The sequence below is a fragment of the Peromyscus maniculatus genome, chromosome 13 (assembly GCF_049852395.1).
Source record: "Peromyscus maniculatus bairdii isolate BWxNUB_F1_BW_parent chromosome 13, HU_Pman_BW_mat_3.1, whole genome shotgun sequence".
In the NCBI taxonomy this organism is placed as follows: domain Eukaryota; kingdom Metazoa; phylum Chordata; class Mammalia; order Rodentia; family Cricetidae; genus Peromyscus; species Peromyscus maniculatus.
In genome coordinates, this window is record NC_134864.1 from 49,577,979 (window position 1) to 49,591,374 (window position 13,396).

Below are 13,396 nucleotides of genomic sequence, written 5' to 3' on the forward strand. Positions count from 1 at the left end.
CAAAGTTCATCAGTAAGATGGATCACACTAAAAATGAGATGGACAAAAGTCTTCCTCAACAACAGAAATTAGCAAAAGCTTAAGTAATGCTTCATTAAAAAAACAATAGATATACTCACAATAATAATCTTTCAGTTATGCTTCTTACGAATTTCTTTAAAAAGTTAGTTAAAAAACAGTGTATCTCAGTGGTTGGATACCTGCCACCAAGGCCCTGGGCACTGAACCACAAGAAAACAAACAACAACAAAACCTCTTTGCAGCTCACAACTTGTGCTGTATTAAAGGAAAACATTCCCACCCTCAACATATTTACTGTTGAATAATGTATAATGATACGGCAAGTGTTATTCTCATTCTAGCTTAGCCAATCTAGTACTGGGGCTTCAGACACAACACTCTGCCTTCATAAGTACACAGTACTTTTTTTTTAGTACACTGTATTGTTAAATAATGCCTTTTATCTGACAGTTGGGTAATTTTCATGGCTCAGTATACAATACTACACAGCTTTCTAAAGAAGTAAAGGCACACTGGTATAACACTACCAATTATGTCAGCTTTCATTTCCACCTTGGCTTTAGATTCTTAAAAAGATTCCTGATGTTTGTGAATGAGGAACATTACGGCTCTAATTTGCATATATTTGACTACAGATTGGCCACTCTCCCATAGTATTACAATAGTTCCACTTTGATGAGTTTTTTAATCACTTATGTAAAGCCTGTAGGAATGATATATGACAGGGCTTCAATGTCAACTTGCATAGGCACTAAGCTTAGGTAGGGAGAGACCACTGAAACAGCAGAAAGGGACCTGAAACAGAGGCTGGGGTGGTGCAAGTCTTGGTTGGTAAGGGTGGTGTGAGATTTGGTGGTGATGCCGCATAGGTGAGAGTTTGTGTATGTGTGCCCTGAGGGCATGCATGCGTGTGGGGATCCTGTCTGTGTGTTTGTGTGTGCATGTGAAAACAAAACGCTGTTTTCAGAAAATATAAATGTTATACAGCTGCCGAAGTTTGCCATGTAGTGTGCACTTTCCACTTACTATAAATACCACATGTTGCTATTTTTTTATAGACTGGAAACTTCAGCCAGCCGACAGTGACCCTATAGACAAACTGTATTATTTCTGTATTCCCTATTAACTGTTTTCCTAGAGCCTATGGGGATGCTGATAAGTCATATTACTCTATTCACTCTTACAGAAAGAGGCAATATAACTAACTATGAACCAAAACATTAGGATCCATACACACACATTCTGCACACACCTAAGGATTTAGGAAAATGAGAACACACCAATTACCATGCATCTTCTATGTGAGTTTCTTTAGAAACTGTAAGAGGAGCTGGTGAGACAGCTCAGGGAGAGGACCTGAGATGGGATCCCCAGCACCCAGGTAAACAGCCGGCATGGAACACTGCATCTGTGATCCTAGAGACAGAGAGGGAGAGACAGGCAGACCCCTGACTCGGCAGAGATCAGTCTAGACTGTCTTAAATAGGAGGAGCAGGACTGAGGAAGAGCGCCCTTTCCCTGACTGTCACACGCCCTTATGAACATGCACACACACATATACAAAGACACATCCTTCACAAAGCAACTTCTAGGAGTGTTTTCTTTTTTTTTGTTTGTTTGCTTCATTTTTTAATTTTATAATTTAATTTAATTTTACACATTTTTTTCAACTAGGACAAATATCTCAAGACAAGGATTATTAATTGAAATTGTAAGATCCACCATTTTTTAATTATCAATTAAAGTTGCAATTTAATTTGAAAGCAATGGTAGGCAAATAAACTGTTTTTCCTCCAGACCAAGATTCGATAAGTTGTATGAGCCACCTTAATTACACATCAAAAATATTAAAAAACACTCAACCTAGAATAACTAAATGCATTGCTGAAGGCTAAAATGTTAACATCACACAATCAACCCATCACAAAATTTTCCTTATCAAAATATTAAAGAAGGCAATGACCAAGAAACTGGCAGATAGAAATAGCACATGGGGGCGGGGATTTGATTCCAACATAGCAATCTCCATACAGCACAATTAAATAGAGTATGTCAGCAGTTTCTGGGTACTTGTCTAAAGACTCAGTCCACTTACTGACATGCTCCATCACCCCTTAACATATACTGCACTAGTTTTATGGCTTTGAATACAAACATTCCAAGATTCACAACTGCATTGCCAGATGAATCTATCCCTGAACCCACATTTTGCATCATTAAGTAATTATTACTTGATAGTCTCGAGCAAGCTTACCTCAGTTGAGGGTCCTCAATCTAGAGCTCACTGCTGCCCAGCTTCTCTAGCCTCCAATGACCCCATCCACTTCTGCCCCTGCCCCTGAACCAGTTCTCAGTCTTGCTCTGTCTTAATTCTCAATCTAGACTTCAATGGCTGTGATCATTCATATATTGAAACTTTCTTCCTTAGTCTACTTCTTGAGAGCACTTTATTCAATTAAATTTAAAAACCATTTCTGGGTAACACATTTACTATCTCCACTTCATTGCATACCCCTCAGTGTTACTGTTGGAACATCAAAGCTGAATAGCCTCCGAAGAAAAGAGAAGACGGCGGCATCCAAAGAAGCCCATTTTGAGTCATATTCCGGAAGTTCTAGGCTGATACGTTCTACAACTGGAATTTACGTTCCTGCTCGACCATGTCTTCGTTGTTAAGACCTTAGAAAACACAATTTATATTTCCTGGTAGCTGTCTTCTCATATGCAATCAGCTACAATCCCTATACTAGCTCAAAACACTGAGAGGATAAAATGAAATATAAAGACACACAGAGCACATTACAGAGTTTTCACCCCCGCAAACGCAAACAAGCACATGTTGCCATTAAGCAAATACATGTTTTCCTTGCTGTCCTCCACACCTCACCCCACAACCCCAAATGTGAAATAGACCCTGCAGATCGCTCTAGCCAGAGCCCTGGTTTACTTTATGGTTCCATAGGTTCAGACTTACTGAAGACTGTACAGCCATGTGGACATGCCAGTTTATCTTACCTGTCCCTTACTGCGTATGAGTTGCTGTCAGTATCTTCGTAAGGAAAATAATACAGCAAGAACTTTGAAAATATGTTGTCTCACATTATGGTATGCACATCTTTGGCATAAACACCTTAAAGTGGGGTTTCTAGATTAAATAAACTAGCAATGTCGTTAGATTTTGCCAAATTCCCCTTCATGGAGTCAATCATTTTGCATTTCCATCAGCAATATAACCTCCCTTATAACCTCACCAACACACTGTCAAGTTTTTGGGTTCCCTACCCTCAAAGAAGGTAATTGTAAGACTAAACATACCATCTGAATTCTATCCAGAGGTAGACCGCACCAATCATCAAAATCTGTTCTTCTCTTAGGAGAGTATGTATAATTAATTTTACTAGGAAAGACGTCTAGCCATAAGAGACAGGTGTATCAGATACTACAGCTATTCGATGGTACACTAAGCGGTTAAGAAAAAGCACTTTTCATTCACATTTCTCTCACGTGTGAAGTTTAAGGACCACTTGTCTGTCTCCTGTCCATTCATCTTCATTATTTTATTGACTCCGTTTCCTTAAGTCAGCCTGTTAGTCCCTAGGCCATGCTGCCTTTTGTTCAAGTCACCACTGGTGTGCCCTCATTTCTGCCCAGTCTCCCAGCTGGTCTCTTGCATATATCCTAGTGCAGTCTCCCAAAGCCACTAATATGGTCTTTTGCACAAAGAACTTGCTCCCCTGTCTATAATCCCCCAGTGGCTTCCCATCACAACCCAAGTTCCCATTGTTGTCAAGGCCAACTCAGCACAGAAAGGCCTAGTCCATCGTCTTTCTCTAGACATTCTTCCTCTCTACTGTGGCATACTGTGTCTCGTCCTTTCTGTCATCACCAAGTTTGGTCCCATATGAAAAGCTCTCAAGGAGCTGTCTACAGGGACACCTTTCCTCACCCCACCCCACCCCCACTGCTCCTCTCTCTTTCAGGAAAGTTCACCTATTACTTAAAGACGATAGTTAGCTCTCATCACCCCAGTGTGCAACTGTCCCTTCCCCAATCATTACCCTCTATGACTTTCTTCCTACCAGCTCATTACATTCTTGATGACTCACATACTGTCTAGTCCCACCTGTCTCTGGAACAGAAGGATCAGGATTAGGGGGGGACTACCTCTTCTATCACTGTCTATATCTGGAATACTGTCTAGCCATTCAAAGATAGTCAATAAGCACGTTTAGGGTACTCAAGCCAGTCGGGCATCTTTCAGTTTTCTCTTATTTCTCTGCTGTTTCTTGATTTGTCATCGGCAATTGACACTACTGACAGGCCTCCTAGAGCAGTGGCTTTTCAGAATTAAAGACATGAGACAGTTTACTAAAATCACAAAATCTCCATCAGGAATTTAAATGACTAGTAAAAAGCCAGTGTTACCATCAAACTGGCATAAGAACTAAATGCCCTTAACACCAGTGACACCTCTTAAGGCACTAAATTGTAAGACTAAACATACCATCTGAATTCTACCCAGAGGTAGACCGCACCAATCATCAAAATCTGTTCTTCTCTTAGGAGAGTATGTATAATTTTACCATGAAAAACGTCTAGCCATAAGAGACAGGTGTATCAGACACTACAGCTATTCCATGGTACACTAAGCGGTTAAGAAGAAGCACGCCATAGAGCAGTGAGCACTGGCCCAGGAAGACATCCTGGAGCAGGCTCTGGAGATGAAGAAGCATTGTTCCAGGAACAGGAAGCAGCACACACAGACGATCTCATTTTTATAAAATGAAATGTGATATTTACAGGCATATGAAAGGTTCAAGAAGACGCAATACCAAAATATTAGTAAAAATGGCTTATCTGTGTTTTCTTTCTCTCTCACCAACACATTAAAAAATGGTTAATAGCTACTAGAAAGGGAAAGATTTGGAGGTTCTCCAACATCATATTGCCAATTCCTTCCCTACTATCCCCTTCCAAGGGGCAGGGTCACTTGAGAGAACACTTTTTCCCAGCCAATAAGCACAGCTCCTAAAGTCAGAACATGAAAACTGCATAAAAGGCTGAGATGTAAGAAGCTCCAGTACCATTTTGTGCTACTGATGTCATTATACATTATATCAGACATGGCATTAGAGCCAACGGATTAGGGAACACTGATCTATGTACTGTGGAAGTCCTAGAAGTGACTTGGAATGTTGTAAAATGTTTCAAAAGAGAATGAAGCACAGCATCATTTATTCAAGATTTTATCTAAGAAATCAAAACAATTCAATTCTTCTCTATAAAATAGACTACTTTCAAGCTATTTCTCAGTTTCCTAGGAAACTGATGTAAAATGTTCTGAAATAAAGATATTAAAAGCAAACTTTCAATGTGTTTGTGTATAGTTTGTATATACTTGGTGTGTTTAGTCAAATGCTGACATTTCTTATCACTTTACTGAGTGCCAAAGAATTTAATTTTACAAAGTTTTGGCAGCACTAAGGATCAAGCTTAGGAGCCTGTACTTTCTGGGTAAGTAGATATTATACCCTTAAACTAGTCCTGCAGACCTAAAAATGAAACTTAGAGGAAACACTGGCATTTTAATGGGAATATTAAGAAGCTCAAATTCTATGCTTACAAACTCTTTTTTTTTTTCAAGTTTTCTGACTTAGCATTCCCTATCATAAAGTTCTGTGCTTACACACCTCTCACCAGCCTTTCTTAGTGTCCTGTCAGTATTCTCAGTTTCAACTCATGGTTACCAGAAGAGACCCATTTACATGATCAGTAAGTTTAGGTCACATTCTTTCCTCTCCCTTTCCTCATTTTCACTGAGAAGAACACATATGAGACAGATGTGAGATCTAAAGCAAATGTTGCCTTTGCATCAGTTACCTGCAATGTCACTAAAACAGGGAGGACCAAGAACCAAGAGCTCTAATGTACAGATTAAAACAGAGTATACATTCTCAAGAGTCCAACCCAGCACATCCACCCCCTCCACATTAGTCCTTTAGAACAGTTCATGCAGAAGCAGCTTCAGTGATAGCTTAACTTTGCATCCTCATCAGCAATAGTGAGAATGCATACAGGCTTCCTTTGTATTTGGAAGGGACAAATGAGCAAACATGAAATTGTGTTGTAATCCCTCAAGAATTATAAAAAGGTCTTATTTGGACTCTCACTCAATACTACCCACATACTAACTGGTTTGTAAACCCAGAGGCTTACTTTAAAACAGAAGTTTTCATAAAACACATACACAGGCATGCAAGCAACCCACTGTTTAAAGATACAATTACTTTTGTGTTTTTATAATATTTAAATATTACAAAAAGTTACAAAAGTGTATTGATCATGGGCCTTAAATTATTGTAACATGAAGACACCAATGGTCCAGCTAAGGTTAAAAGGTTTAAGACATTCCTCTAAAGAAAGGGAATCATTTGTAGCATTTAAGTGAAACAAACAGGCCAATCTGGCTTAAACTACTGATGATACTTTGTCTTACAAGTTCGTAGCCTTCAAGAACCATCCTGTTATCCGGTATTACTTCTCCCTAGACTCCCAGGTTTTCAAAATTCTAATTATAAAGCATCAAGCACTTCCTCTTCTCCCTCCTACCCACCCACCCATCCCACCCTCCAGTGGTTCTGTGCACCGAACTTGGCGTTTCCTTCAACATGCTCAGCACTGAATAAAATTCTCCAGGCAGGAGGTGGGGAGGGAAAAAGAGCCATGGAAATAAACACTACAGACACCTGTAGGGGCTTCATCCTAACTCCCAAACCTTCACATTACTAAGTTAAGGCTAAATTTTAGCCTTTGACTCCCTTGAAACGCCTGGCCAACAATCTCTCCCACCCCTCTTCCTTCGGAAGAGGTAAAGTAAATGAAGTTTTTAAAGTGGCGATGTATTTCTCAAAATGAGAACTTTAAAGTGAGCAGAAGACTGAGGGTAAACTCCTTGTGGGGGAAGGGAAACGGGACTTTAACGTAGCCCTGGAAGAAAACACTGACATCTTTCACAGAAACCCCCTTTCCCAATTTCCTTTCTTTCTGTGTTCCAGTTATAATTGGAAAAAATAAAGCACTTATATTGAAGATACTTTTAAAATCCTATTTAATACCATACACATTTCTGTGGCAACCTCTACTTGAACGTAAATAAGAGATCCTCAAATAGGCTGGGTCTGGATTGCTCTAATACAGTTACCTAACTGGTTCCAGGGAAGTGGAACCATTAAGTTCTTACCTTAGGTACCATCTGGCTAAGTAAGGACAGGGAGATGGGATGGCTATTCCAAGGTTAGGGTCCTGGGAGTTTTATTAAGAAAAGGGGGCACTTTATATACAGACACATGAAGTCCTGATAAAGTCCCACTGGACGGTACCCAGCATTACAAAGAGGAAGGGGTGCGGGCTGCAGGGTCCCAGGTCGGGATGAGAGAATGGGAAGAGAGAACAAGAAACCGGGCGTAGGGGGTGGGAAGAGAAACTGGCCAGACGCGGCCGAGAAAGAATAAGGGGTGGAGACGCGAGTCACAGCCTTCATCCCCGGTGCCCAGGCCCGCGCCAGCCTACTCCGGGCAGGAAGGAACCCCGAGGCAGCGGCCGCCTCCCAACCGGACCCTTGGAGACGGTGGAGGCCAGAGGTGCGCCGCGGCCCGGACGCGCACGCCGCCGCCGCCTCCTCCTCCTCCTCACCTTCGGGCATCTCTCGGTCGCTGATGTGCTGCAGGTGGTGGCCCTCGCCGGCTCCGAAATCCAACTCGGCGGGCTCCACGGCCGCAGCGGGCGCCGGCGCTACCGCCACCGCGTCCCCGGCCGCCGCCTCGTAGACCTCGGACTCGTAGTCGGGCTCCGCCGGCCCCGCGCGCCGGCCCAGCTTGGGGCTGGCATTGGGGGACACGCAACAGGTCAGCGTGTTCCCCATGGGGCGCGTCCGCTCCGCTCGGCCGCCGCAGCAGCCGCCGCCGCCGCCGCTGCCGCCGCCGCCTGCGCCTCCGCTCGCCCCGGACTCCGCTCCCGCCCCCTCCCCCAACAATGGCGCGGTCGGCGCCGGCAGCCCCGGGCTGAGCGGGGCTGCGCCCGCCCGCACTCGCCGCCGCCGCGCCCGCCGCGCGCGCCCGCCCGCCCGCCCCGCCGCCCGGCCCGGGGCAGGGCTCCGGCCTCGGCCGCACCCCCGCCGGCTCGCCGCCGCCGCCTCCCCACAGCGGACTAGTCTGCGAGGGCGGCGACCAGCCCGGCTTATTTAAAAGGGGTGGGGACCCGACAAGCGCTGGGAGACGCAGCCACTGCGGGCCGAGAGCGCGGCCGGAGCTCCTCCTCCTTCCGTCGCCGCCTCCAGACTGAAGGCCGCTAGCCGGCTCCTGCCAACCGGAACGCGTCCCGCGGTCACCTGGTGACGGGCAGCCAATCAGACTCGGACTTCCCTCCACGCGCCCGCCTACGGCCCAGGCACGTGACTCACAAAGCCCCGCCCCATCCCTCAAGCCGCGCGGCGCGGACTCGGGTTTCCATTCATCGTGGGCAGCTGGGGGGCCGGAGCGGGGTCCTCGGGGGGTGAGCTGCGGCAGTTCGCTGCTCGAGGCTGCGCTTCGAGGCGGGCCCCGAAGGCCAGGCTTGGTGGAGAGCTGGTTCTGTCAGCAGCCGGGCTTCTCCATGTCTGACAGCTTCCCTTTGCTCACCCAAAGTAAGTTGCACCGGACTTGGCCGGTTGTATACAGCTAGATGCTCCCGTCTTTCCAGTGTTACGTTTTCGCTTGCAGCTTAACCATAGCAACCCCGGGGCTCTCGTCTCACTCTCAATAAAGAGCTGTGACTGTGCCTTGCATGAGGCCCGAGGACACGTCACCCTTCAACTTCCTCGTACGTAAAATAAGGACCAAACTCGTCCCTCCCAGCTCAGAACAACTGGGAGCCCGCAGCTCCCATTTCGCCCCGTTTCCTCCCATCCCGCGACAGGCATTCCCAGATTTCCTTTCTTTAACTAGCAGTACAGAGAGCAGTTTTCTCCTACAACATTGAGAACCACACGGTGGGGTACCCACAGTTCTAATGGATGGAGATGGTAGAAGACAATTAACATTTAGCAAGCGCCATGTACTGGTCACCATGCCAACGGAGTTCCCTAACTCTAAGTTTAAAGCAATCCCATGTTGTTACGTCTCCCAGATTTTACTGGGGTTGTGGGGAGGGCTGGAGTGCGAGATGCAGAAATTAAGTAACTTTCCCAAGGTTACATAACTGCTCAGGCAGGAGCCAGAATAGTCGGGGTGCCTGGTGATCTAGATCACAACCCACACCTTAATGTGATTATCCCAAAGTACCAGTGGAAGGAAGTCACACTTGGGGAAGGTGACAGAGACTTAGTATTTGGTGGTGTTTAGTTTAAGAGGAATCTTTTCACGTGGGTTTTTAAAAATACCTTCTCTAACTGAACCTTCAACTGAACCTCTCTGTCCCAGAAGTCCAGGCTCCCAGTGCATTCAGGCAAATGGGAAGCAAAAATTTGGAGCATCTAGCTGTCTGAGTTCACACTGCTGAACTTGGGGTACAAACACCTATCTGACCCGAAAGCCAGTGAGGTCAAGAGTTTGAATGGTATACTGGAAATAGTTGTTGAAGTCTCACATGAAATCGGAAAGTCACTATCAGATATATTTGTGACTAGGTCACCCTGGACAATAAGAAGGAAGGGAATGAAGGACCGACCAGTGAAGGGAGCATATTCATTCTCACAGGAGGGAAAGATAGGTAGGCCCGACAAAGTACAGTGGTGGCTGAGGGGAGATGGACTTCTACACGTGTATGAGGTGACGTAGGAAGTGCTTAGCAGTTGGATATGGAGGGGCCACAAAAGTAGAATGCAAAAAAAAAAAAAAAAAAAAAAAAAAAGAGGCTATAGTTTTCTACATTAATTGACATATGGCAATGAATCTCTCCGAAAGTTGGATGTGAGCCTCTGTAAGCTAACTCCAGCTTGTGATACCCCAACTTAAACTCTTTCAAAAATAGCGCTTACACTAAAACAAGAAGAGTAATTGGGGGAACGTTTTTCTACAGTTTACATTCTAAGAATGCTGCTTTGGGTTCCTGGTTACTTCTGTGGATCTATGGTTTTAGTAAATGAGTAAGATAAACCTGTTCAATGAAACAACGGTAGAGGTCGTATTAAAATCAGAAAACACAGGAAGTAATTGAAGCCATAGGTGCCGGAGTGGCTACCTTAAGATGTATATTAAAAGGAGGTCTCGTGGGAGGGAAGGAAGGAAACTTGGAGAATGAGGGGATTTAGGTGGTATTTAGGGAAGGCTGCGAAGATGAGCTGTAGCTGATTGTGTAGCTCTCGGTGAACAGGCACTCATCCTTTGATACCTTAATGGACAGAGTGGGATGCTGCCGTTAGCTATGGCAGCTGGGCGATTTTGAGTGTGTATGTGTGTGTGTGTGCAAGTTAGATGGTGAGGAGTAGGGAAAGACATAGATAAGAGATGAGAAAGTGTATCGGTGGCTTTTCTTGTCACTGTCACAAAATGCCTGACAAGCAATGGAGGATTTATTTTGGCTCACACTTTAGAGAGTAGAGTCTGTCATGGTGGGGAAGGCATGATGGAGGGAGCTCTCAGCCTGCCACCTCTCATATTCTAGTGCATCAGGAGGCTGAGCGTTTCTGGAAGCCGAAAGAGGGGTGTCACTTCCAAGGCCCTCTTCCAACAACCCACTCCGCTAGCTGGACATACACCAAAGGTTCCACCTCTTCCCCACACAGCACCACCAGCCAGGGACCAAGGGTTCAAACATAGAACATCTCCCATTGAAACCACAACAGAGAACGAGGCAAGGCTGAGAGAGGACCATGAGCTCAAGGCTAACCTGGGTTATATAGTGAGACCTTATTTGAAAAAAGATGAGGGAGGGATGAGAGGGGAGAAGAAGGCAAGAGGGTGTATGACTAAAGACATTTTCTCTCTGGTCAGTGGTGGTGCACCCCTTTAATCCCAGCACTATGAGTTCGAGGCTAGCCTAGTCTACAGAGCTGGTTCCAAGACAGCAAGACTACAGAAAGAAAACCTGTCTCAAAGAACAAAAACAACAACAACAACAAACAAACAAACAAAAACAAAAGCAACAAAAAGTTCTCTTTTTAAAATGGAAGGAAAGGAAAAATGAACACACTTTAATATTGAAGGGTAAGAGCCTATGAGTATAACAGATTTTCTAACTTAGAAGAAAGGGGGACTGAGTGAAACAATGTCCCTAGGAAGGCAGAAATGTCTGGGATCCAGATGTGGGATAGGTAAACTCTGGGAAGCAGAAGCAAGGGGAGAGAAAAGACCTATATGACATGGAGGCATTTCTGGTGGAGAAGTTTGGGGAAAGTTCACTTTGTGACTCGTATTTTCTGTTAGGTTTCAGTTGGAATATAGCTGTGGAAACAGAGAAGTATGTGTAGACTTAATGAAGACAAAATATTATTTTGTATGGGCTAGTTTTATGTCAACTTGACACAAGCTAAAGTCATCTGAGAGGAGGGAACCTCAATTAAGAAAATGCCCCCCATAAGATCAGGCTGTAGGCAAGCCTGCAAGGCATTTTTTTAAAATTAGTGATCGATAGGGGAGGGCCTAGCCCACTGTGGGTGGGACCATCCCTGGGCTGGTGGTTCTGGGTTTAATAAGAAAGCAGGTTGAACTAGCTAGAACGCAGCTCTCCTCCATGGCCTCTGCATCAGCTTCTGCCTCCAGGTTCCTTCCCTGTTTGAGCTCCTGTCCTGACTTCCTTCAGTGATGACTAGTGATGTGGAAGTGTATGCCAAATAAACCCTTTCCTCCCCACGTTGATTTTAGTCTTGGTGTTTAGCACAGCAATAATAGCCCTAACTAAGACACCATTGCCCCTCAATATTGATAAAGAATTGGCTTCAGGATCCTCCAGATATCACAGTTAGAGGAAGGCGAAGTCCTGGTATGAAATAGCACAGTATTTACATAGAACCTACCCATGTGCATTCTCCCATGTATTTCAAGTCACCCAAGTTAGTCACCTAATGTCAGTGCTGTATAGATAAGTGCAATATGGTAATATTTATAGAGTAATGACAAGAAACAATGTATGTGCCTGGTAGAGATGCAAGTTATTTAAAATATTTTCAGGTCACTGCTCACTGAACCCATGGAGGCAGAAGCTACAGATATAGAGGACTAATGTCACTTCCCTCAAATGTGGATAAATTGAAGAGATATTTGAGCAAAATCCATGGAGCTCAACTCTAAACAGGTGTATCACAAAAGTGGAAGGTGGCATTAGTTATTCTGTCCAAGCAGTTAAAAGAAATAGCAACAACTTTTGAGGAAGAGTAAACAGAAATGCAGGAGATACAATGTATTTGTAAAAAGCATGGGCATTTGCAAACCCTCTACCACATAGAAGACCACAAAAAGGACCCAAGGGAGTGTTAGCCTTCAAACAGGAAGAAGAGGTTACTTCAAAAGGCAAGGGAGCAGAGGGGATTAATTTTTAATTTAATTCTGTTTAAAGCATTTAGTTAAGTATTGATGACAAAAAAAAAACTGGACAATACATTAAAACACGGGAAACCACAGTGGAATGGGAGTGTTCAATGAAGCCTCATTTCCATAAGACCTAGTGACTGTGTTCTGTGGTGAAAATATTGTCTGAACTGCTAGAAATATCACTGCATACCCTTTTAGATGTCTTCTGATACCTTGAGGTGATATCTAAGATCGAGTTCCAAGACACTGCCTGCACATAACAACAGACATAAACAGATATTCAGGGCCCTGGAAATTAAATAATTAAAAGCACAAGCAAAAAAAACCTGTGAACCATTTCTTTGAAAATATTTAACTTTCAAGGAATAGTAGAAGACATTAAGTTTTAAAAATTTCCCATCTTTCTGGGAGAGTGATATATAACTGAACAAAATGGTAATTCTGTGGTAACTACTAGGTGAAAGTTGAAGTCTACAAGAGAAACTGAGGTTTTGTTTATATGAGCCTGCAGTAAATTCATGGTTTATCTTTGCTGATTACCTGTTCAGTTGAGGAGACAGCCTCTAGCTGTTGTATCTTTATTCTACACAGTATAGAGAAAGGAAGAGGACATCCATATAGCATAGTTTTACATGTCATCCGTTTAATCTTACCTCCTTTTAAGTTCTCATCTCCAGTGTTTGGTCTCAGCAGTGAAAAGTGTGACATATTACTCAAGAGTAGGATTTTGTGGGTAAGTGATATGTGTATATATTTTTTCCTAAGTAGAGGATCTATGGTTACCATCATATTCTCAAAGTCTAAACAAAAATGTTAAAGGATTATCACACTTGGCATGACATAGAACAACTTGACTTCTCTTGTTCTTAAAT

At 44.0% G+C, this 13,396-nt stretch overlaps 1 protein-coding gene and 1 long non-coding RNA gene across 5 annotated transcripts in view; one reads left to right on the top strand and one right to left on the bottom strand.

Moving 5' to 3' along the window:
* Positions 1–8,547, bottom strand: part of Ccnyl1 (cyclin Y like 1) — a 37,951-nt gene extending 29,404 nt beyond the window's left edge. The window contains exons 1-2 of one of the 4 annotated variants that reach the window (XM_076550241.1): positions 8,408–8,547; positions 7,714–7,901 (exon numbers count right to left, since the gene is read on the bottom strand). In XM_076550241.1, the coding sequence (XP_076406356.1) occupies positions 7,714–7,723 (10 nt within the window). In that variant the 5' untranslated portion in view covers positions 7,724–7,901; positions 8,408–8,547. Of the gene's footprint in view, positions 1–7,713; positions 8,010–8,407 lie in introns of those variants that run through there. The other 3 variants (XM_042260223.2, XM_006974995.4, XM_006974994.4) reach the window with 3 other exon arrangements.
* Positions 8,548–8,578: 31 nt separating this feature from the next.
* Positions 8,579–13,396, top strand: part of LOC107401005 (uncharacterized) — a 60,791-nt gene continuing 55,973 nt past the window's right edge. The window contains exon 1 of the long non-coding RNA XR_006063063.2: positions 8,579–8,701. This is a non-coding gene — a long non-coding RNA (uncharacterized LOC107401005). The remainder of the gene's footprint in view (positions 8,702–13,396) is intronic.